At 42.5% G+C, this 26,324-nt stretch overlaps 1 protein-coding gene across 3 annotated transcripts in view; it reads right to left on the reverse strand.

Annotated features, from left to right (window-relative positions):
- The window catches only part of lad1 (ladinin), a 139,655-nt gene that overhangs the window by 16,566 nt on the left and 96,765 nt on the right, over window positions 1-26,324 (reverse strand). For all 3 annotated transcript variants that reach the window (XM_080210094.1, XM_080210093.1, XM_080210095.1), the window contains 4 exons: window positions 25,453-25,493; window positions 25,274-25,349; window positions 24,664-24,798; window positions 14,559-14,627 (listed from right to left, as the gene is read on the reverse strand). In XM_080210094.1, the coding sequence (XP_080066220.1) occupies window positions 14,559-14,627; window positions 24,664-24,798; window positions 25,274-25,349; window positions 25,453-25,493 (321 nt within the window). The remainder of the gene's footprint in view (window positions 1-14,558; window positions 14,628-24,663; window positions 24,799-25,273; window positions 25,350-25,452; window positions 25,494-26,324) is intronic.

The raw sequence follows: 26,324 nt of genomic DNA on the forward strand, positions 1-26,324 counted from the left end.
CTGCACAAAGTCAGCATTGACAACGGAGCTTTGCAAGGAGTCTCAGAAAATACCATTTTATCTCAGTCTTGCACTGAATATTATTTTCAATGTTCGTTTTTGTATCTTGTTGATTTGGCTGAGTCTAGTTGTTTGGGTTATTTGTTGGAATTATGTTTTAGAAAATATAAACCTGGAAACTTGGAGAGTTCCCAATGGTGGGAGGAGTCCAGAATTAGGGGGTCATAGTTTGAGTATAACAGGTAAATCTTTTAGAACTGAACTAAGGAGAAATTTCTTCACTCAGAGGGTGGTGAATGTGTAGAATTCACTACCACCAAGTGTAGTTGAGGCCAAAACATTGTCTGATTTAAATTAGATATAGCTCTTGGGGCTAAAGGGTTCAATGTATATTGGGGGGACAGAAATCAGAACATTGAATTTGATGATCAGCCATGAGTAAGATTGTAATAAGTCTTCGAAGGCAGATGTCCCTTCACCAAAATCCCTTTATTTAAAAACTCTAACAGCAGTACGCAGAGTACTAGTAGTTAGCCATCTATCTCCGGGGGTGTCAGAGGAACTGACGCTCAAGGTCAAGTACAAGGCAAAGACTCACTGATTAGCCCATCAATTGGATCCTTGATCTGGGACCCCAATTGCCTGATTGAAGTTATTTCACAGATGAATTGCAGAGCAGGCCTACTCCAACTTCTAGTTTCTATGTTTCCAGCCAGCGATGCTCATGTCCTACAATTAAGTAATAAAAAATGTCCAAAAATGTGCAGGTTAGGTTGATTGGCCAAGATAAATTGCCCCTTAGTGTCAGGGGGATTAGGAGGCTAAATATATCGGGGATATGACCTGGGTGGAATTGTTGTTGCATGCTCGATGCACCAAATCACCTCTTTCTGCACTATAGATTCTAAGATTCTGTGACTTTACCATACATCAGACGACCTGTTGCTGCACCTTGCTTTATTCAGTTGCTGAGAACGAAAATCAAATTCAAATCTGCCAAGAGCGACTTTTGTACAATAGGTGGGAAATCAAATTCTGCACACACACAGCCTATTACCAGTGGCAGGGGTGTGGATACTGTTTTAATTTGGTAAGTGAGATGAATCACTTGGAGAAATAACCAGGCGGTCCTGATCAGAGAGATACAAGGGATAAGTGAATTAATCCTTGTGAAATCAAACAATCAGAAAACAGTACTGGGCTATTCTACTCAGAGCAGAATAGTTTGCTTAACATTTAGGGCCTCTGAATCCTTATGATTAAAATGTGTAATGCACATTCAAATGACGGAGTATCACCTTCTGTCTTTAAGGATATTTCTGTTATGCATTCACCAATCTTATATATCTGATTTACTTCAGCAGTTATAGGATTTTTACATACATTATCTCAGTGCAGATTTCAGAACCTTCCATAAGGTGTCAGTTACTTAAGCCCACTAGATCCACCTGCATACTTAAGCAATCAAGTATTGTGAATATAGATCAGTTAACATACTAAAATAATCAAAGAGCAAAGAAAATTACACCACAGGAATAGGCCCTTCAGCCCTCCAAGCCTGCACCAACTATGCTGCCCAACTGAACTAAAACCCCCTCCCTTCCAGGGACCATATCCCTCTATTTCCATCCTATTCATGTATTTGTCCAGGTGCCCCTTAAAAGTTACCATCGTATCTGCTTCCACGACCTTACTCGGCAACGAGTTCCAGGCACCCTCCATCTTCTGTGTCAAAGACTTGCCTTGTACATCTCCTTTAGACATTATCCCCTGCACCTTAAACCTATGTCCCCTAGTAATTGACTCTTCCACTCTGGGGAAAAGCTTCTGACTATCCACTCTGTCCATAATCTTGTAGACTTCTATCAGGTCACCCAGTGAGAACAAACCAAGTTTCTCCAACCTCTCCTCATAGCTAATGCCCTCCATACCAGGCAACATCCTGGTAAATCTTTTCTGTATCCATTCCAAAGCTTCCTCATCCTTCTAGTAGTATGGCGAATGGAATTGAATACTATATTCCAAGTGCGGCCTAACTAATGTTCTATAAAGCTGCAACGTGACTTGCCAGTTTTTAAACTCAATACCCCAGCTGATGAAGGCAAGCATGCCGTATACCTTCTTGACGACCTTCTCCACCTGCATTGCCAGTTTCAGTGAACTGTGTACCTGTACACCCAGATCCCTCTGCCAATCAAAACTCTTAAGGGTTTTGCCATTTACTGTATATTTCCTCTTTGTTTTAGTCCTTCCAAAATGCAATACCTCACATTTGTCCGGATTAAACTCCATTTGCCATCTCTCCGCCCAAGTCTTCAACCAATCCATATCTTGCTGTATCCTCTGATCATCCTCAATCCTATCCGCAAATCCATCAACCTTTCTGTAATCCACAAACTTACCAATCAAACCAGTTACAATTTCCCCAAATCATTTATACATATATTACAAACAGCAAAGGTCCCAGCACTGATCCCTAGGAATGCCACTTGTCACAGCCCTCCATTCAGAAATGCACACTTTCACTGATACTCTCTATCTTTTATGACTGAGCCAGTTCTGTATCTGCCTTGCTCAGCTCACCTCTGATCCCATGTGACTTTATCTTCTGCATCAAACACAGCTGTTGAACATTACAATTAGTCTTTTGTGTAATTTGCACTGGCAATGTATTTATAGTAATTTTTAGCAAGGAAATTATGGGAGGGGGCAGTTAAGAACAGTGAAATTAAGTGATACTAGTTATAATACACTCCTTATGCTCCTTACTTTGTTCAAATTCAGTCAACTATAATCATAACCATAACTAATAAAAATGTACAACACGAAAATGTGCCCTTCAGCGCAATTGATCTACGCCAGCATTTATGATCCGTACAAGCCTATATTATAAATAAATATTATCATAATATGTCATTCATGATGAGCTTTAGCCATACAATAGCCTGACACACTGGAAAAAAGCTTTGTTATAAAAAAACAACTTGCACTGTTACAACTTGTTACAATCTTGCCTCAAAATTTAAAAAACGCCCATGTAATTTTATGGGTTCTTGAAGTACAGCCAAGTGGCTTTCGTTGCCATTGAGTCAGACTGTAATCAAACTAAACAGCTAAGGTTCACCCAAGCCCCAGGAAACACTCTGCGAGTGTTTGAGCTTAGCAAGCCCAGGTTAGAGGAACTGCTGCAACCAATATTAATGCAGTATACAAATCCTTAAACTCTGCAAGTGAATGGCTATGAGAAAGTGGAGTGCTCTATCCAATCCGAGGGTAGCACAGTGGTTAGCACTGCTGCCTCACAGTGCCAGCGACCCAGGTTTGATTCCAACTTGGGTCACTGTCTGTGCAGAGTCTGCGTGGGGTCCCTCTGGGTGCTCTGCTTTCCTCCCACAGTCTGAAAGATGTGCTGGTTAGGTGCATTGGCCATGCTAAATTCTCCCTCTGTGTTCCTGAATAGGCACTGGGATGTGGCAACTAGGGGATTTTCACAGTACCTTCATTGCTGTGTTAATGTAACCCTTGTTCTGACATGATTAAATAAACTTTAAACCAATCCAGTACCTAGAACTGTTTCTTCACTCACACCCTCCCAATCATTCAACTGAAATAATTCATAATGCAACCGATAATTACATGAAAACGCCATTACATCAACTATAAGCTGTACGCTGACACTTGGATCTTACTGCACATCAGCTTCACAATTGGATTTATTATGTTAGCATTAAATGCCACTCCTGTAAATGAATCCTACTCTCTACAAGCTGCTGCAAGCTTTTGCACATTGCACACCACTATAATTGTGTAGAAGCAAGAATTGAAATAAATTCTTGCCAATATACTCGGCTTATTGGATAAATCACTTGAGCACCTTGACTTGGGAAGCAGTAAAGTAAATAATCTATTAAATTTTTGCTTACGTGATAAACTACACAAGATTAACAGTAAAATAAGTAGCATTTCATTGTTAATGCTCAGAGCAATTACTTGCAGTAAAATTCACAGTGAAACTAGATCTGATAACATCTATTAACAATAATTTTCCATGGAGTTTGTGAGGCAACATTCACATCCCTCCCCCCATCCCCGCAACCCCTTCAAATTCTATATCTTTCCCTCTCTAATGGTTTTGATGGTTTCAGAAGACTTGGTGGCCAACTGGGGCTGCATGGTGGTTAGCAGTGCCGTCTCATAACACCAAGGATCATGCTAAGCTTCCCCTTAACGTCAGGAGGACTAGCAGGGTAAACATATTGGTTACGGGGATAGGGCCTGGGTGGGATTGTTGTTGGTACAGGCTTGATTGGCTAAATGACCTCTTTCTGTGTTGTATGGATTCTATGGTTCTATTTGGTCTACAAGCAAACTTTGAATTGGAATTATATGCAAACAACCAGACGGGAAAAAAAGCTCAAACAGGCCACTGCTTACCTAATAGCTGCAGGGAAATCCAATTGGCTTTTAATATAATTCCCTCTTTGAACTCATTAAATAAAGCAATTGTGGTTAACGCGCTATCAACATTATTCCAAAAACAAGGCCGCATGGTGGCACAACAGTTAGCCATGCTACCTCATAGTGCCAGGGATCCAGGTTCGATTCCTGGCTTGGGTCGCTGTCTGTGCAGAGTTTGCACATTCTCACCATGTCTGCATTGTTGTCCTCTGGATGCTCAGGTTTTCTCTCACAGTCCAAAAGGTGTGCTGGCTACCTGCATTGGCCATGCTAAATCCTACCTTAGTGTACCTGAACAAGTGCCAGAATGTGATGACTAGGCAATTTTCACAGTAACTTCATCACCATGTTAATGTAAGCCTACTTCGGCCTAATAAATTAATAAACTTATAAAGATAGGCTGCTGAGCATCGAATAGACTGATTTATTTTCTTTTGTGAATCTGGTTTTAAACCCAAAGTGCTATAATAATAAAAAAAAACGAACAAGAAGAAACAGGCTGCAATTCTCCCATTGCAGTCTGCCACTTTTCCGATCGGGTCCAACCGGGACATGCACGTATTGGCCATTTCGAGGATTCCCCGACGATTCTTTGGATCCACAGATATCTCCCAGCCGGAAAGAAATGGTGCCGTTGGGAACCCGCTGTAAATCGGCGGGCCACTGTTTAGCATGAGTTTACATACCATTATCGGAATCCACACAACAATCTCCAACTATGTCTGCGTCTCCCACCTCTTTGGCATGATATAATTTTGGCGCGAATCAGAACAGGTTGGAAGTCACAACCTGGCATGGCAGCCTTGAGCTGGCGTGAGGAGCTAAGTGCTGCTAGCAGAGAGCAGGGGATGTTGCAGGCAGGCCCTGGAGATGCCCTCAAGGCTGCTTCCAACACTCAGCTTCAGCGCTGCTCGGAGGGTGGAGCTGCTGCTCCAGGCCGGGTTGCAGAGGTTCAGACATGGACTACATGGAATCTACTGTCGCTGGGCACACATCTAGTGCTGCTTTGCAGTCTGTCCCTGCCCTGTGACACTGATCAGCAACACATGCCTGTAACCGATGCTGCAGTTGCACACATAGCAATGGCTCAAGGGTGCGCATTGCCCATGTTTACATAATCTGTGCCAGCATTTGTCAAGATGGGAATCTCACACAACCCTAATCAGGCCATGCATGGCACCATGGATTGTGGGGTTGCCAGCTCCCACAAGTGGATGTGCTGGCCCAAGTGAGGGATTGGGGTGCTGCTGGGTCTATCTATGCAGCCAATGGTAATAATCTGTCATTCTACGCTTTCTCCAAACCCCGCTGTGCAGCTGGATCTGGAGCTGGTCATATCAGTGGTAGCAGGGGCAGAGGAGGAGGAGGCGGCAGTTCAGGACATGGTGGGTTTGGAGAGACCGCTGCAAGAGCAGCCATCACCAGACCCTCAGGTAGGAGGGCAGGGGGCTGCTGCTGAGGGCCAGGAGGTGGGTGAGCAGGCTCCCTAAGGGGGTGCACGGAAGGCAGAAGGTGACGAGGCCAAGGAGGTACAGGCCCTCCTCTTTCGAGGCCCTCTCGGAGAAGATGTGCCATCGCTGGTGGCACTTGTCCAAGACCACGCTGTGTCACATTTGTGAGGTGCTTTCACACCTGGCATCTTAGGAGAGCGGTGGCCACCTGCTTCCTGTGGACATGAAGGTGATGGCAGCTCTCAATTTCTATGCCTCTGGGTCATTCCAGGCTCCAAGTGGCAACCTAGCTGATATCTCTCAAACCTCCATGCACGGATATGTCACAGATGCCCTGTATGAATGGGCAGGGCAGTTCATTCATTCCGATGTGGGCCACGCACTGCAGGAGGTCTGGGCTCTCGGCTTTGCCTCCATCACCAGGATCTCTAGTGTGCAGGGTGCAGTGCAGGACACGTACATTGCCTTACAGGCCACTCCCCCCATGCAGGGCGACAGCAATTTGTGAACTGGAAGGGGTTCCGCTCCCTGAACGTTCAAATCGTCTGCAACTATCAGCTCAAGGTCATGCAGCTCAATGCATGCCACCAGAGAGTCTCCATGGCAGCCTTGTGATCCGGCAGCCAGACATTCCTGGGCTCTTTAAAACCAGCCCAGGCTTCTGGGATGACTACTGGGTGACAAAGATTACCTGCTAAGATCATGGCTGATGATGCCTCTGCGGAGGTCCCAGACCGAGGCCCACACAACCACCTGTCGTCGAACAGTGCATTGGCCTGCTGAAGATACGGTTCCACTGCTTGGACCTCCAGTATGACCCTGTGTGTGCTTCACGCATTATTATCATTTGCTGCGCTCTGCACAACATTGCCCAGAGGTAGGAAGACCAGCTAGAGCAAGAGGAGGAAGAAGAGGAGGAGGAGTGGGGAGGAGAAGGAGCAGCGAGGTGGCGACGTGGGCACCCCACCATATGAAGAGCCAGAGGAAAGATGACGGGCAAAAAGGAAGGACAGCGAGGGACGCCTTGATTGCAGCCCGCTTCACCGAGCTGGTGCTGTGCAGTGAGGGAGCTGCAATCACCCCACACCCCAGGAAACAAGTGCAGCTGTTATTCCCCCTCTAAATAAACCTGGGCCCTCAAACCACCACATCACCCTTCCCCTGCTCCTGTCATACCACCACCCTATCCCCCAGAAACATCGACTCTATTAATGTGCCTGGGCTGGCAATGGGGACAAGTCTTTTTGGAGGCTGGGGGATGATGATGACTCGCTGTTGTGCACACTGGGATCCTGCCCCTGGTGCAATTCTAGTCTGACTCTTACCCGTACTCCGAATACACGCTGCCACTCTGGCCCACGTAGCTGTAAGGGTTCGGGACACATGTCTTTTGGCTAAGAGAGCTGGGGGTGAGGGGGGCACTTGTATCTAGGGTCTGGTGGATGTTGGGGAAGGTAGGGCAGGCACTCTGAAATCTGCAAGGCTCAACAGACAGCACCTCAATGTTTGGGAATCGGGAACACTGAGCTGTGGGTGGAGCGTTGGGTGGGGTGGGGGTGGGGGGTGGGTAGAATCAGAGACACGTTAGTCACAGCAATGATGTGCAATTAACAGTTTATTGTGGTCGCAACATAAATGGTTACCAAACCCTGACTAATGCTGACTGTCACCCGTGCCCTCTCGTGAACTACAACTTTCTAATTTTGTGTTGCCTACTGCTTCTTCTGGGTGCTAACCGAGGATGCATGCCGGAGGTGGAGGTGTCCAGTTGTGATGCATACCCCACTGTCTTGGCGGATGCCTCCTGAGTGGCCAGGACCTGGACAGCCCTGGCTGACTTGTGGATGTCACTGTTTCGGTGCCATCCTGTTCATCTTGTTGGGAATTGGTAGGCCTCTGGACGTCCAGGGTCTCCTGGGTGGAAGACCTGGGCATGGGCTCAAGCCTTTCCTTCTCCCTTGGGTGCCCAGAGACCTTGGAGGCACTCGTGGGATGCCAGGGGAGCTGCACTGAGCTCCAGAAGCTCTGGTGTCACCTGGCTCTGCCAGTCCTGGAGGCCTAGATGCATCTGCCCAATGATGTGTGATTCCCAGAGCCCCTGGCCCTCTGAGAGCCGGCCAAGCTCTGGAGCCCCTTCGCTACAGCATTCGTTGACCAAGCCAGGCTCTGGAGCCCTTCAGCAATAGCCCTCTGAGCCTGGCCTGAATTATTGAGGATCACGGCCACAGCCTGCTATGTTTCCAGAATGATGTGGAGATGCCGGCGTTGGACTGGGGTAACTACAGTCAGAAGTCTCACAACACCAGATTACAGTCCAACAGGTTTGTTTGGTAGTAAATGCCACTAGCTTTCGGTGACTCACCTGACGAAGGAGCAGCGCTCTGAAAGCTAGTGGCATTTGCTATCAAATAAACCTGTTGGATATTAATCCAGTGTTGTGAGACTTCTGACTATGTCCTGGATGCCAGAAATACACTCACTCATGGCCCGTAAGTGTCTCCAGGATGACCTGGACTCTGTCACCCATGAGCGGTCGCCACCCTTGCAGTGTTGGCCTGGGTCTCACGCTGTGTCACTGCCACCTGGCGACTTCCATCAGCTGTTCACTGAGTAAACAAAGCAGCTACGACTTGCTGTACACATCTATGGACAGCTGATTGGTTGATATTTGATACGACCCCACTGGCAGCTGGAAATGACCCTGCTACACAAAGCTGAGGGCGATTAGAACATGTCCAGGAACTGGCAGCAGCCTGCACCTGTTGTGCAATCTAACTGCAGGTCTGGCTGCAGCATGTGGCATAACTCTGTGAAGACTCTGTGTTGAATTAAATCTACCACAAGCAATCTCCTCAGACAAGTGTACAGTATGTGTGCGTGGCTGTAACTTACTGTGACTGTATCAATGGCTGGGTGCAGCTAAGCTGATTTGGCATTCTCTCTGGTCCTCTCTTCACCTAAGATAATTCATTGAGGCAACAGAATATTCAAATCCCTACAGTGTAGAAGGAGGCCATTTGGCCCATCGAGACTGTACCCACAACAATCCCACCCAAGTCCTAAACCCTTAATCCCATGTATTTACCCTGCTGCTCTCCCTGACACTAATGGACAGTTTAACATGGCCAATCAATCTAACCCGCGCATCTTTGGAGCGTGAGAGTAAACCAGAGGAAATCCAAGGGGAGAATTTACAAGGCTACCTCGCTAAATATATTTAAGATACGGGTGGATAGGTTTTTGGTAGGCAAGGGAATTAAGGGTTATGGGGAGAAAGCGGGAAAGTGGAACTGAGCCACTTCAGATCAGCCATGATCTTATTGAATGGCGGGGCAGGCTCGGAGGGCTAGATGGCCGACTCCTGCTTCTACTTCTTATGTTCTTACAAACTCCAGACAGGCAGTGACCCGAGGCTGGAACTGAACCCAGGACCCTGACATTGTGAGGCAGCAGGGCTAATCGCTGTGCCACCATGCTGGCTTAGAACTAGGGTAACAGTAAACATATTCACTGGAGTTCTATCTCCTCTCCCGCCACAGAATCGGAACAGGCCGGGGTGAACAACAGAAATGTCCATTGACCTCGGGCGGGAACTTCCAGTCTTGCTCGAGCGAGGCTGTATAATCCCACCCATTACACAAAGACTTTTCAAGAAAACAAAATAAGAGAAAACCAGTGATAACCGATCAATATGCCAATACTATTACTGGTCTCTTTAAAGTAACGTCTTTTCAGGACTAGCTAACCTGATTATCAGATTTATATAATCAGGGAAAGGAAGCAAAATGATGGAAATTATACAAAATCATATGAATTACATCTGTCATTCACTCAGGCCTCCATCCACAAACTATAATTAAGCATTCATATTCCAAAGCTTTTATGTTTAAATCAACCAAATGCCACTTGGTGTTTCAAAAGAAGCATGAGTTGCAAACTGTTAAATTTGACTATAGTCGACCTCGAGCCTGTCCTTACTTGTTTTGTAGAACACCAACTGCTCACAAGCCTCAAGATACCATCATGTGAGTTTGGCTATTCACAATAGTTTGAGTTCTCAGCTGCTCGTTCTCTTCCATGGGATAGTGTAAACAAAGAGAGTGAGTGAAGGCACACAGGCATCTCGGAATTTTGTGCCCTGGACTTTGCACTGCGGAATTGGTCATTGACGCTTATTGTTTATTGCTGTGAAATGACCTGGACAGGTTGGCGACAAGTACCTGCAGAATAAGTACTTTGCAGCCCTCAGCCACTTTGAAGGAGCTCATTAAGGAAAGAATTTAAATCTATGCAGCACTTTTTACATTTTCAGGGCATCTCAAAGTGTTCAACAGTCAACAAATTACTTTCAAATTGAAGCCACTCTGGAACCAGTTTGAAACGCAGCAAATTTCCTCAAACAATAAACACGCAATGATCATAGAATCTATAGTGCAGAAAGAGGCCCTTCAGCCCACTGAGCCGGCACTGACCACAATCCCACCCAGGCCCTACTCCCATATCCCTACATATTTTATCCGCTAGCCCCTCTAACCTACGCATCTCAGAACACTAAGGGGCAATTTTAGCATGGCCAATCAACCTAACTCGCACATATTTGGACTGTGGGAGGAAACCGGAGCACCTGCAGGGGACCCACGCAGGCACGAGGAGAATGTGCAAACTCACACAGACAGTGACCCAAGCCGGGAATCAAACCCAGGTCCCTGGAGCTGTGAAGCAGCAGTGCTAACCACTGTGCTACCGTGCCACCCATCTGAGCGATCTGAATGATTGGCTAACCTGGGAATATTCAGCAGGTCTGGCAGCATCAGTAAACAGAAAAACAGACTAATTCAGTTGAAATTTACACAATTTCCACAGTTGCTTTCTAAAGGGTTCCAGTCTCTAACCTACTCTTGTAGCCACAGTACTTACATAGCTGGACCAGTTTAGTTCAGGTCAATGGTAACCCCAAGGATGTTGATAGTTATTGTCAAGTTGCTCTTTGGCTTGGTTTAAGTATTATAGGTACCTAATTGACTTCCCTTTGTTTGCTCTCCAATTTTGGGCAGCAGGGGATTCCAGGAGTGGAAGGCCCAATGAGAGGACACAGCGCAGACCAACTAGCAATCAGAATGAGAATGGTGTGTGTTGCATAGGCAGAAATGTGAATTTCAAGGCCTATCAAAATGGAGATGCTCTCAGAAGCCTGCTGAAAATTTTAACTTGAAGTAGGTCACTGGTTGTTCAGGTCAACACTGTGGAGGCATCCCTCTGCAAGAATGGTGTTGACTGTGACTGAAGTATTTTCATACTTAAATCAGAAGACCCTAAGAAATAAGAACAGGAGTAGGCCATTTGGTCCCTTGAGCCTGCACTACCATGTAATAGGATCACACCTGATCTGATATTCCTTATGCCCACTTCCCTGTTCTTTTTCTGTGACCCCTGACTCTCTTACTGATCAATGGCTCACTCTTTGGGACAGTGCAGAGGAGGTACTGATGATCATTCAGCATGTTGCTGGAAGGTTGCTTCCTAGTTACTGCTTGGCTCTGCAGTCCAAATGAGATGGCATTCCAATGCTAGAAAATGCAGTGGCTTCTGAAAATTATCCCTAAGTGGTACTTTAATTGACCTAATTGATCGTCTGCCTTTGTGAAGGGGTTGCCAATTTCCATGGCAACCTTGAGCTGGGACACATATCTAGAGGCAGGATCACATCAGGGATGCCTCCCAACATGCAACTATCTGAACTCCCCAACACCTCTGCCTCTAAATCTGCCTTCATGGCAAAATTCAGCCCAAGGTTTTCTAGTTTTAATGATAAATCATTGACCTTAAATGTTAACTGTTACCTTCTCTACAGGTGCTGCCAGACCTGCTTTGCATTTCGAGCATGTTTGTTTTTTTTTACAGATTTTCAGCAAGTACAGTATTTTGCCTTTTCATCAGGCAATCTGCTTTGTTAATATTGCCTCTGGGATATTAAATAAAGTTGCAAGATATTGTGATAACTTCCTTTCTGCTGTATTGATTTAAATCCAATGTAAGCACCTGCTCAGCTAACAAAGTTCAAAATTCTTCCAGACTTCTGTTTAATACACATAGAATTATAGAATCCTTACAGTGCAGATGGAGGTCACTCAGCCCTTCAAGCCTGCACCAACAACAGGCCCACCGAAGCCTTATCCCCTTAACCCAACATATCCTGTTAATCCCCTGACACTAAGGGACAATTTAGCATGGCAATCAATCTTACCTGCACATTTTTGGAACAAAGAAAATTACAGCACAGGAATAGGCTGTTCAGCTCTCCAAGCCCACGTTGATCATGCTGCCCGATTTAACTAAAACCCCTTAACCTTCCGGGGACCATATCCCTCTATTCCCAACCTATTCATGTACTTGTCAAGATGCCCCTTAAAAGTCATTATAGTATCCGCTTCCACTACCACCCCCGGCAACGAGTTCCAGGCACCCACTATACTTTGTGAAAAATATCTGCCTTGTATATCTCCTTTAAACCTTGCCCCTCGCACCTTAAACCTACGCCCCCTAGTAATTGACTGTTCCACCCTGGGAAAAAGCTTCTGACTATGTGGGAGTGTGGAAGGCAACCGGAGTACTCAGAGGAAACCTACACAGACACAGGGGGAATGTGCAATCTCCGCACAGACAGTGAGCCGAGGCTAGAATTGAATCCAGGTCCCTGGCACTATGAGGCAGCAATGTTAGCACCGCTGAGCCACCATGCTGCCCAACACCTAACTATTCTCTCTTGCATAAAATCTCACCACTTAATACTTTAACAGTGGTATTAAACAGTTCAAATTTCACAACAGCATTAAAAATATTTCTTTTTCTATATTGCTGCATTGCCTCTTATAACATACACGCTAGTTTTTCTAACAAAGCTGATGTAAGACTTTTTATCAAACACATGTTAAAAATCTACACATCAATTTTTTACAGAATTTCCATTATCCAATCATGTGGTTACTTCATGTGGTTAATTTTGGCAAATACAACTTGCCGTTAGCAGATATATACTAACTGTTGTTGATCAATCCTTGCATGTTTAAAGTTCAAATAATTTTATCTTGTAACGTTAAGAATTTTCTCACACCTAACATGAGATGAACAGGTATAGCCCCTGTTTATACTTTCTTGTGTATTGAAAAAAAGGAGTTACATAATTTACTCACCAAATGTCAAATACATATTGTGCATAAAGGATGATGGACTAGGAACTCTTGTCAGTTTTTTTTTGTGTTCAACAGCTCAGACTATGTGGTTTGGAGGCCAATGCTTTTTAAAGAAGTGATCCTTTTCAGTTACCCCTGATAATCATCCATATCCTCCTCTCGTCCATCAACATTCTCAATGCCACTATCATTCATAAAAACTGATGTAAATCATTTATTTAATATCTCCCGTATCTGAATTTTTCTAATGGGTGCAAAGGTTTATATGATGATTACGGTTTGGGACTGTCTCTTAAATTCAAGGTAAATTGGTACACTGAAGAGGGTCATGTGGCGTGCATCAGATTCTTCTCAACAAGAAGTCTGTGTGGCTTGGTTACTATGGGGACAGAGAGACCTAGGATAAGATCTACTGGGAGCCAAGTTTAAAATGTCCACGCCTGAAATTAAAGGTAAGAGCAGCTGTGTATCATTTGAATAGACTTTCAGTCTTTCAGATTTCAGGCAGAGAGCAGATGTCGTCTCACATACAGGCAAAAGATTACAACTACTGTGATCAGCAGAGAGAAGAGTGTGTCCTTTCTGTGAGCTACCAAACAGAAATGCAGGAGGAAAGGCAGTCTCCTGTTGAAGAGATGCATCCCATGGTTTGGAAATGGGACAGGAATTGCCAGATTGGGCCTTTCTGCTGGAATTTGGTTCAGGCTGATATTTGCCACTTCTCTGAAACTGACAGAAGTTTCTTTTACTGGTCACTTGACATTATGACCTAACAAAGTGGGCAGAAGCAAATTTGATGGAACATGGGAGTGATGATGGATTGTTATCCTGCAGAACCTAGGACATGCAGTATAACTGTGTCATGGAGTTTTTAATCATGTTCAAAATTAAAGGAAGGTTATGTTTTCTGTAGCTTCCTGTATTAGTTGGTTAATAAGTAGTGTTTAATTGATGTTGCTTTTAGTTGATTTGTTACAGTAAAAGTCTTAAAATTTGATATATATTTTTTGTAATGAAAATGACCTTTAAGTTGGTCACTGGGAATTCAAATCTCTTGTTTGATGCTATCAGTCTCAAGGAGGAACATACCATCCTACACTATAAATACCCTCATTCATTCCTAAGAGGTCCCATATCATACAGCTCATCAACAATCCTTCATTAAACAATATGACATTCAATGAATATTTGAAGTATATCTCTTTCCATATATGTACTTGCAATTACTTGACTTTTGGTGTTTTTACACTTAAATTAATTCATCAATTAATTGAGGCAGCCTCTGGAAATCAGAGCATGTCCATGTAAGTTGACTTATAGCTGCTGATAGTGCAAAGAACATTGGCATTTCTGTTTTAAAGATCAAGGTAAATAGAGAAAGGCACTATTATTTCAAATTACAGTGAGTACCCTTAATGCATTCCATTTCCCTTAGAAGTCTTCATTTTAATTTTGTTACCTTTTCTACAGCATCAGCTTTGTTCTCCCACAGATTGCGTTTGTTGGCTACAGCCCCTGGTCTGATATCCTGAAACACAAATCAACATCTTTTACCTTTAGGTACCAAGTCAAAACATTATTCCAATGTTCTGAACAGGTGTGCTTACATGCAAATATAGCTAATGAATGAAGTAGGAGAATGTGTTGTGCAGTGCTATAAATAACCTGTTTTTCAATTAATGGTGTTCTTTCTGTAAAATATTGTAGCTTGAAATTCAGATTTGTTGGTTCAACTGTGAATTGCACCAGCTGAAGTATTTTTTTGAATCTGTGATTCTCTCCAGCATTTCATCACACTTCTGTTTCACAAGCTATGAGTTTCTCTACTGAGTTCCTCTACGAGTGTATCTCTGCTGAATTTATAGCTTCCCCGGTCTTTCTTCAATGACAACTTTTATTTACAATGCTCTTTTAAGCTACACAACATCCAAAAAACACTTTGTAAGGAAATACTAAGTGTAACAGGTATCAAAGAGAGAATAGAAGAGGCCTAACATTCAGGTTTAAAATATTGGTTTTATGAAGATCTTTTTAAAGAGGAAGGTCCTTGCATAATTTTAAGAGTGTGTTCCAAAGAAGAGAGTGAGAGTAACCAAAGGTTCTGCTCGTAATGATGTGGTGAAAGGAGTTGAGATACACAGGCAGCCAGAGTTGGAGATTCAATGGATGTGGGAAGCTATAGGTATTGATGAGGTTAGGTATACTGAGGCAATGATGGAATTTGAAGACAAGAATGAGAGTTTTGTATTGGATGTATTAGGGTTCAGTGAATCAAAGTTAGTCACTAAGAATGAGGTTGATGCATTGAGGATGTCTTAGTGCATGGCCTTTATAACAAGGGGGATAGAATATAAAAGCAGGGAGGTCTTGCTGCAACCGTACAGGGCACTGGTGAGGCCGCAGCTGGAGTACTGTGTGCAGTTCTGGTCGTGGCACTTGCGCAAGGATATTTTGGCCTTGGAGGGAGTGCAGAGGAGGTTCACTAGGCTGATACCGGAGATGAGGGGGTTGGACTATGAAGAAAGACTAAATAGACTGGGTCTGTACTCGTTGGAGTTTAGAAGGATGAGGGGGGATCTTACAGAGACGTACAAGATAATGAAAGGGATGGATAGGGTAGAGGTAGAGAGATTCTTTCCACTCAGAAAGGACAGCAGGACTAGAGGGCACAGCCTCAAGATAAAGGGGGGGGGGGGTGGGTGCAGTATAGAATGGAGCTGAGGAGGAACTTCTTCACTCAAAGAGTGGTGAATCCCTGGAATTCTCTGCCTGTTGAAGTAGTGGAGGCTACCTCGCCAACTATATTTAAGTCACAGGTAGATAGGTTTTTGACAGACAAGGCAATTAAGGGTTATGGGGAGAGAGCGGGAAAGTGGAACTGATCCACTTCAGATCAGCCATGATCTTATTGAATGGTGGGGCAGGCTCAAAGGGCTAGATGGCCTACTCCTGCTCCTATTTCTTATGTTCTTATGACAGGTTGCAGCAGCTGTAGTTTGGACAAGTTGAAGTGTATAGGGGGAAGGTAAGAGAAGATTTACAAGGAGATTTTTGTAGTAGTCAAGACTGGAGGTGGCCAAAGCAGGCGATAAAGGGGTCAGCAGCTATGTTGAGATGGAAGTGGGCAATATTGCAGATTTAGAAGTAAGCAAACATGGTAATAGAGAAGACATGGGGCATGAAGATTGTTTTAGCATAAAACACAACACCAATGTTCAGCATGTTTTTTCAGACTGACTGAATGTCTAGGAAAATGGATATTGCCTGTTCTAAAGGACTGGTATTCGAGACATACATCAAAATCAATAGTCAATGCTCAGCTGCAGGAAGTTGTGACTCAACCAAGACTTGATATGAGACAACTAGTCTGACTCAGTAGGGTCGTAAGGTTAAGAGACATTGTGGAATGGTACAATCATTAATATATGTTTCGAAGATGACTCCACGTCTGCAGGCAATGGTGCCAAAGAACATATTAAAGGAAAACAAGATAAAGATATATCCTTAGAAGTGTCCAAAGAGGACAGTGCAAAAGGAAAAGGGAAACAATTGTAGGTTTGAAGTTGTTTTTCCTAAACATTGAATAAAAACACACACGGTCAGATATAGGGAACTATACAAAAGAGAAGCAAGGGAGGAGGATATCAGGGTATGATAAATGCTATAGCAATGCTGGAACAGATATTAAAACAATAATCAGTATACAGCATAGGAGAAAGAATAAACTTGCATGCATATAGACCTTTCACAATTTGAAGACAGCCTAAATCACAGCCAATTACTTACCTTAAAAATTCAATGGAAAAGTTTTGTTTAGTCTTTCTATTCAGTGGGCAAAAATGTGTGAGAACTCTGGGTGACACAGTGGCAGCAGGCAATGGTATCCTGAGGTGTTATTTCATAGAGTAATAAATTGGATGTTCTCGAAGAATGAGTTCTATGTTATAGCCCATTTATTGTAAAATGGAAATCAAGCTTAAAAGAAGCCGCTTTAGTGGTGGATGAGATGTGACAGTTCTCCTTGAAGCCAAAGGTAATCATAGAATTGCTACAGTGCAGCCCATCGAGTCTGCACCGTCCACAATCCCACCAAGGCCCTATCCCCATGACCTTAATAACTCCCTGACACTAAGAGGCAATTTAGCATGGCCAATCAACATAACCCGCATACCTTTGTCATGTGGGAGGAAACCGGAACACCCGGAGGAAACCCAAGCAGATGCAGTGAGAATGAGCAAACTCCACACAGATGATGACCCAAGCATGAGCCCCTGACGCTGTGAGGCAGCAGTGCTAACCAGTGTGACGCTCATTGTGCCACTGTGCTGTCCATATCGTAAAGCTAAGAATGTTGATAAATGAAGGAAGTTTAAAAAAGGTAAAACCATCAAAAGGTGAAAAGTGGCAGCTGGAAGCAAGACTTGAGAGAAATAAAGAAATTAGCTTTGAAGATAGATTATTTTCCCTATCTATGGAAAAATGGAGAACAAAGTGGGGTAATTCAGCCACTGCACTGCAAGCATTTGCGCACTAGGAATTTTTGGAAAAAAAAATTAATTTACATGAGGAGAGGCTGAATAAATTAGGCTTGTGCTTGTTAGAGTTTCGAAGAATGAGGGGAGATCTCATTGAGACGTATAAGATGATGAATGGGATGGATGGGATAGAGGTGGAGAGACTCTTCCCGCTCAGAAAGGATAGTAGGACTAGGGGGCACAGCCTCAAGATAAAGGGGGGGCGGTTTAGAACGGAGTTGAGGAGGAACTTCTTCACTCAAAGGGTGGTGAATCTCTGGAATTCTCTGCCCGTTGAAGTGGTGGAGGCTGCCTCGCTAAATATTTTTAAGACGCGGGTTGATGGGTTTTTGATAAGAGAGGGGATTAAGGGTTATGGGGAGAGGGCGGGAATGTGGAACTGAGCCAAGACAGATCAGCCATGATCTTATTGAATGGCGGGGCAGGCTCAAAGGGCTAGTTGGCCTACTCCTGCTCCTATTTCTTATGTTCTTATGTTCTTATAAAGCACCTTTCATATCACTGGGTTATCATGAAACATTGTCACCATTGTAATCCACTTGTTGAATGCACCTTGAAGCTACAATGACCTAATTCATAAGTGAGGATAGTTAAGAAAGGAATAGCAGAAAATATTTGCAAATAGAAAATGGCCCACAGCAAAACAACCAAATAGCTCCAGAGGGGAACATTACAATTCCAAATAACAAGTGCAAGTTTAATACAATGTCAGCTTCTCTCATTGTCCAGGTTTCACCAGTGCTTGCATATAGCCTGCAGGAGGAACACTTCATAGAAAAAGTGCCATTAAATAGAAAATGGACAACAAATGAAAGGGAAAGAAGCCGTCAAACGTATGTACTCCCCATCAGCTTAACATAAAGTATCAATGAAAATATTCCTGTAAGAACTTAAAGGCCTCGAGTGTCTTGCCCATTTAATGGAATGGGAAGCTTTGATGTATTTAAAATGTTATGAAGAACAAATAAACCTAAAACATTAGAAATAATAACTAAAGCATGAAAAACACAAATTAGCAAAAAATGTAGCAGAACAATAATAATAACAGCATGTAATTATTGGACTTTTGTGAAACATCTGACATAACTCAAACAGCCATTAAAATAACTGAAATACTTTAATTATCTATTATAAGAAATTGTTTTATTATAATACCTTTTTTGACTCATGTTTGTTACCTTCTCCATGGAACCTGTTTTAATATCCCACTGAGTTTGGTTGGTCCATCCTTCTGAATTATCCATTCGAGGCTTTGGTTTTCTGTATTCTCCAAAATATTTTGTTTTATCTTCTTCCTTTGCATTTCCTCAGCTTTTTCTTATGGCTTACATTTTTTTTTCTACTAGCATCTTTCACTGTCCAATCTATTCCAATCTCTTCTAATTTGTCTTTCTGTGTTTTAAGTTATCATTCATTAGTTTGGCCTGAAATTCAGGCAGCACTAATTCTTAGGTTAATGTTACAATGGTTGCATTGCATTGCACACTGTAAGAATCTATTGCAATGTAGAATGATCTGAATAAATTTGATGGACAACTTAAGTGACACCATTGGCTCTGATTCCCCAGATTTATGTTACAGAGGATCAGTGAAAATATCTTCTCATTTTTTTTCTTTCTACTTTTGGCAATCTATACTTGAGCTTTAATAAAAGGACAAAATGTAGAACTTTCACAGCCCAACATCACTTGAATGGAAAAATATAAAATGGAGAAATCAATGAATGGCCCCAGGATTACTACCTTACATCCAAATGTTTTTCTGTATTCTTGAGTTCTATGGAGCCATTGGTTGATGCGAACTGCAACCCCCACATAAAGGCCTATTGTGCCCTATCGTTATAGATAATGGTAGATATTAGATGCAATGGTACCAATTTATGTATCCTACTAGAAGCTGCTTAGAGTGAGCACTGATATCTGGAACTTTTCAGTTAATGTGACACTTTTCAAAAGAAACATTTTCTTACTTATGAAAGTCAAGTGTAATTGTGATTGCTTCTCCACATGAATTTGGCAAGCGTGATCGGCCCGTGACTACTCAACTTCGCATGTGCATGAGGTTTTTACACAAACAGTGTAACAGAGATCAAGCTTTAAAATTAAAGGAAACAGTAGGTGAAACACATGATGCTACAGTCATGTCGCACTTCAGATGAAATCACATTACATTTCCAATGTGACATCTTTTATTTTCCACCGATGGTCATTTAGTTTATTTTTATTATTTGGTATTTTTATCAATTTAAAAGTTCCTGAGGGTGATCACACTAAGTGGCTTCAACAACCATTCCACTTCTGAGTCTGTCCTTCAGTTACACTTCATGCTCCTTGCTTTCCATTGCAAAGCAATCCTGTGATGCAGAGCCATAACAGACCTGTATAGTGTAACATGCAACGTGTTGTACGTAACAGCATACTCTACTTAACTGTCGAAATAGGAATTTTGGTTTAGTGAATATGGTGCTTTGTGAGACAGGGTGCAAGAAATTGTTTTAGCATCTGTTTAAATGATATTAATTATCTATTCAAGTTAGACTGGAAACTCTTTCAGTAAATAGTTCCAGTATGCATGCATAAATGCTATTAAAGAAACAAACATAGCAACATATTAATATTCTCTTAGGTTTCCAGTAATAATAGATTATAAAGGAAATTATAAGTATCCAATAGTATGAATTTAATCTTGGGCATTAATGTAAAATGGAAAGTAGCAAATCAGCATTCTTTTTATATTCCACCCAAGGATCTTTACTATCGTCTCCAAAACTTTGGACATTTGCTGCCATCACCAAAGACTTTCACTTATATTGGCTTGAATATAATACTAGTCAGCAGGGTTAAGACAACTGTTGATAATCTATTTCAAGATGTCCTTGTGATTTTCTCCAGGTCTGGCTCAGAGTAACACTTGTCTCCAAGTTAGAAAGCTGTGGGTTTAATTCCCATCACAGAGACTTGAGCACAAAACCTAGGCTGAAGCCTCAGTCCAATATTGAGGTAGTGCTATACTGTTGGAGATGTCATCTTTTGAATAGGATGCTAAACTGAGGTTTAGTCTGTTTTCCTCAAGAGAACCTAAAAGATCCCACAGTACTGTTATTTATTTCTCAGCCAACATTATTAAAACAGATAAACTGAGCATTCTCACATGACTGTTAGTGGGATCTTGCTGTACAGATTCACTATATAACAAATTAAGTCTGACATTACAACAATAACAACATTTCAAAAGTACTTAATTGACTACTAAGTGTTTTGGAATATTTGTCAGGCCATGTAAAGGCACATTATAAATGTAAGTCTTTCTTTTCCCTATCAACATTGAGTCCGAACTAATAGAAAATCAATGCCATTGTCTTCTACATTTCTTATTAAGGTGAAGACATCCCTCCAGGTTCATCCTATATTACACTTGGCATCAGTACCTCTTCAGTCTCTGCTCCCTCAGATGACCTCCATACAAGCACATGCTCATTCCTCACATTAGCTACAGTTACATGCCTTTTTTTTAAGCATAAAATGCGGAGTCTGCACTGCGAACAACCAAGAGGCAGAGCAGTCTGTCTTTGACTCTTGATCCCTCCCCCACACACATAAACCTTTCAGCCAGACCACTGTGGGTTAGCTAGTAGCAGAAGTTGCATGTTGATTGATCATGCTTTACATCTCTGCCACCAAGTGGCTTGATACAAAGTTGTCATTCTGACAGGCGAATAATCAATTAGCACCCTCAGTCCTATTAATCTAATCTGGATTTTGTACTGTACCTAGCAGCCAAAAAATGCTTGAGTCAGTCGGGTGTTTGATTTGCAAACTAATTATATCATAGAAACATAGAAAATAGAGGCAATAGGAGGCCATTTGGCCCTTCGGGCCTGCTCCATCATTCATTACGATCATAGCTAATTATCCAACTCAGTGGCCTAATCCTGCTTTTCCCCCATAACCTTTGATCCCATTCACCCCAAGTGCTATATTCAGCTGCCTCTTGAATACATTCACTGTTTTGGCATCAACTACTTCCTGTGATAATGAATTCCACAGGCTCATCACTCTTTGGGTGAAGAAATGTCTCCTCACCTCCACTGTACATGGTCTTCCCTGAATCCTCAGGCTGGTTTTGGATTTCCCACCAACGGGAACATCCTCCCTGCATCTACCCTGTCTAGTCCAGAGAATTTTATAAGTCTCTATTAGATCCCCCCCTCCTTCATCTGAACTTCAGTGAAAACAATCCTAACCTAGTCAATCTCTCCTCAAACATCAGTCCCACCATCCCTGGAATGAGCCTGGTAAACCTGTATATCCACAGCTATGGATTCACAATAATTGAGTACATCAATTCTTGTTTTATTCCCTGGCATGCTAAGATTTTTACTACAACATTTTGGTGCCTCCATTTATATTTGTGGCATCTGATTTGCACTTAAGGTTCATTTTGTATTTATGGGAAATTTATGTAAGTACAAGTGAGAAATGAATAAAAGGTTATGTTGATGGGGCTGAAGGTGGGGAGAGGCTCCTAACAACAGCATAGACTCATTTTTTTGCTATCATTTCAATATAATTTATGAAACAATTTGCTGGTCCATCCCAGGAACAGGACTGATGCATGACAACAATAGGTCATTTTGCTTGCCACCCTCCCCCATCTCACCATGATTTTGAGCGAAGTGCCCACCAAACTAAACAACAAAAGGCTGCAATGAAGAGGTCAGATGTACTACAAGTGTTGCCAGTGTAATCATAATCAAATACTCCACCCATAACCACATAATATTTGTATTTTTATCAAATTCATCTTTAGAAGATGCATACTATTGCCACCTTTGTCCTTGCTTAACTCCAGACACTGTGAAACTCTCATTTGTACTTTTGCCACTGTCCCATATTCAAATATACCAATGCTCTCCTGAACATTGTCCCCCTGACTTGAGCATATCCCACCTGCTTCTCAGCCCTGTGCTTTGCTGACCTACGTTGACATTCCCAGTCCAACAATACTTCAAATATTCATGTTCATATCCCTTCGTGGTCTCCCATCCTCTGGAACATTCTCTACCATAGAACTCTGCAGGATGCCTGCATGGCACTACATTGGAAAGGGCAGCAAGTAATTCAGATGTGAATGCAAAGTTGCAAAGAAACATGGACAGTTTCAATGATAGCAAAACAATGAAAAATGGAGATCAATGTGAGGAAATATGTGGTTAACCAATCCAAGAAGAATAAATTGATACTTTTCCTGAATGGTGAGAAAATAGGGCCAGAACGTCTTGCTCTCTTGCCAGGTTTTTATGTGGGGGTTGGGAGGGAAAGGTGGAATTGAATGGAAGGGATTTCCTCTGGGTTCACACCTGCACCAAACATGCAACGATTTTACATTGAGATGTACAAGGCCTTGGACCCACCATTGCCCCAGTTGAGGCCCTTAGGTAGACAATTAATGGATGTTTAGCACCAAGCCTCAATTTTTAAGCTAACGGAGGATTTACCTGGTGTAGAAACATAGAAACCAGAAGGAGGAGTAGGCCATTCACCCTTCGAGCCTGCTCTGCCATTTATTTTGATCGTGGCTGATCATCAAGTTCAATATTCTGATCCCCTCTTTTCCCCCCATATCCCTTGATCCCTTTAGCCCCTAGAATCTTCTGGAAATCAGACAATGTTTTGGCCTCAACTACATTCTGTGGTAGTGAATTCAACACATTCATCATCCTTTGAATGAAGAAATTTTTCCTCACCTCAGTCCTAAAAGGTTTACCTATTATCCTCAAACCCCTAGTTCTGGACTCCGCCACCATTGGGAACACTTTTTCTGAATCTACCTTGTCTAATCCTGTTAGAATTGTATAAGTTTCTATGAGATCCCTTCTCACTCTTCTAAACTCCAGTGAATATAATCCTAACCAATCTATGATGGACCTGCCATCCCAGGAATCAGCCTGGTAAACCTTTGCTGAACTCCCTTTATAACAAGGACATCCTTCCTCAGATAAGGACACAAAAACTGCACACAATATTCCAGGTGTGGCCTTTTCAATGCCCTATACAATTTCAGCAAAACATCCCTATCCCGAGACTCAAATCCTCTAACGATAAAAGTCAACATATCATTTGTCTTTTTTTACTGCCTGCTATATCTGCTCGCTTAATTTCAGTGACTGATGCACGAGGACACCAAGGTTTCTGCAATGGTGGGATTGGTAGCTGGCTCCCCAGATCATAAGCGGAGTTTCTGGATTAATAGTCTAGTGATAACCCCTAGGCCATTGCCTCTGCCTAGTATTTGGAATATTTTCTGTGTAAAGGGCTCTGTATATATGCAAGGGGTGGGATTTTCCAGTCATGCTCGCCCTGAAACCCAAAAACCCCACACAAGCTCAACAGACCTTTCCATGGTCCGCCTCTCACCTGCTACCAATCCCATGGCAAGTGAAATGGAAAAATTCACCTGAAGATGTTCATTTTGAGGACATTAAGATTAGTCATGAAATATATAGTTCTGCTGCTCTTTATTTTAAGAAGGATCCATGTATACAGAACTCCAAAGAGAAATAAAGCTGAATTTTGTGAAATAACCCAAATTGTCCCTGAGTTCAGAATTCAGGATGGATTGATCAATGACTTTGGAAAAGTAGGTTTGGCAAGGCGACCACTTTTGGTCAACTGCGTAAAGGGGAAAATGCAGAGGCGTAAAGTCTTGATGGGAAATCCAAAAAAGAATGGAAGTTGGAAGAATGAAAATGTTATCTGTCAACCCTTTTTAGAGTTGTGAATGTCAGGTCTGCCTTACAGTATCGTCTAAGGAAAATAGGGAGCTAAAACTCAAACATACTTATTATACAGTCAAATCTAAATCCATGTAAATATAATGGAGATAAAATTTTAATGTTAGTATCAAGGGTCAACTCATTTCTTTAATCACATTGCAATAGCCATTCCTGTTATATGCAAGTGCGTGAATGTGGTTATCAGCAACATCCAGGCATCTCCCAATCCAAGTCAGAATAAAACCCCACTTTACCTTTCTGCTTGCAAGGTGTCGAGGACTGACATCTTGGTCATCCTTCTCAAATACACATCGTTTGCTTGCAATGCCCTCTAATGGCCGGGTCAAATAATTAGAAGGAGATTTCTTTGACTTGGTGCTATCACTTCTCTGAAAAGAAAACATTCAATAAAATCCAATAATATGCCTCAAATTCAAAATGCAGTCCTAAACATTCTTAGCCTCACTTACATGTTTTATGCATTTTTCTTTGAAAGTTATTGAATCATAAAACCTCTACAGTGCAAAAGGAGGCAATTCAGCCCACTGGACCAACAACAATCCCACCCAGACCCCATAACCCCAAGTATTTACCTTGCTAGTCTTCCTAACACTAAGGGGCAATTTAGCATGGCCAATCAACCTAACCCGCAACTTTTTGTAGTGTAAGGGGAAACCAGAACAACCAGAGGAAACCCACATAGCTGGGGGAGGATATGTAAACTCCATGCTGATAGTGACCCTTGTCCAGAATTGAACCCGTGTCCCTGGCGCTGTGAGGAAGCAGTGCTAACCTTTGTGCCACCATACCACCCGGATACATAGATATACAGATACATATATCACAAGTCACTCTGTCACTGACCTGGATTGCCTTTGCATATTTCTCAAGTATGCCATCAATCTTTGAAGGAGACTTGGATGGTATTCTTAGACTAGCACTGTTTGCAAAATTCAAATAGTAAAACATCAGAATCTTCATTACTAGATCCTTAATTCATTGCATTTTCTTATGTTATATTAATGACACTTCAGTATACTCACCTTCTTTGGAGTGATTGTGTTTTCACCTCTGGATTTGTAATCTTCAAAATAAAACATTTGTGTTAATATTCACACGTGTTGGCTTTTACAGTGTTTTCCTTTTTTAACTGGCTCCTCATCTCCTCCAATTAGCAACCATGCGACAGACTGCCATGGACAATAAGCCTTAGAAAAGCTCATTCACATTCAACAGGCTTGCTGCCTTTAATAGAACTGTACAATTTGTGGTTGTCAAACATACTCCCCATTACATTGATCTGCTGAAATCAGTAAATAACCATGGGTGACATTATCAGGAAGACAACTTTGAATTTCCTTCCTGACCATCAAACCCTCAAGGTATTCAAATCAGACCATCGGACTGAACAGTTAAGCCTTCCATAATCCAAGCAATTCCAAGTGGAACTGTCCATAAAATGTTCGCATGGAATTTCCATAGGATTCTTTTATTCTCCTTCAGTGAAGGGTTGGGAAAAGCCCTGACAAAGCTCTGACGGAGGGTCATCCAGACTTGAATCTTTGGCTCTATTCTTTCTCCACAGATGCAGTCAGACCTGCTGAGATTTTCCAGCCTTTTCTATTTAAGTTGGGGGAAATCCTACTGTTTCTTTAGCCTATCCACTGATCTCCCACCACAGTTCTAGTCTGAGATTAGTATAACACAAAACAAATGATTCCCCTCTAAATTATCTGTGCCTAGTTAGAAAATTTCGCCATATTTATAAGTACAGCACATGAGAGTTATTCCACTGTATTTATTTGTGTCGAGATGATTGCTGGGGATGTGTGTGGGTGGTTGGGGGGTTGTCATTATTAAGCAGAGAGCTATGGATTCACTGGTCAAGAAGGTTGTTGTGATGTTAGATTGGGAG

This window comes from Carcharhinus amblyrhynchos, chromosome 22 (assembly GCF_965287045.1).
Source record: "Carcharhinus amblyrhynchos chromosome 22, sCarAmb.v2.hapA, whole genome shotgun sequence".
Classification (NCBI taxonomy): domain Eukaryota; kingdom Metazoa; phylum Chordata; class Chondrichthyes; order Carcharhiniformes; family Carcharhinidae; genus Carcharhinus; species Carcharhinus amblyrhynchos.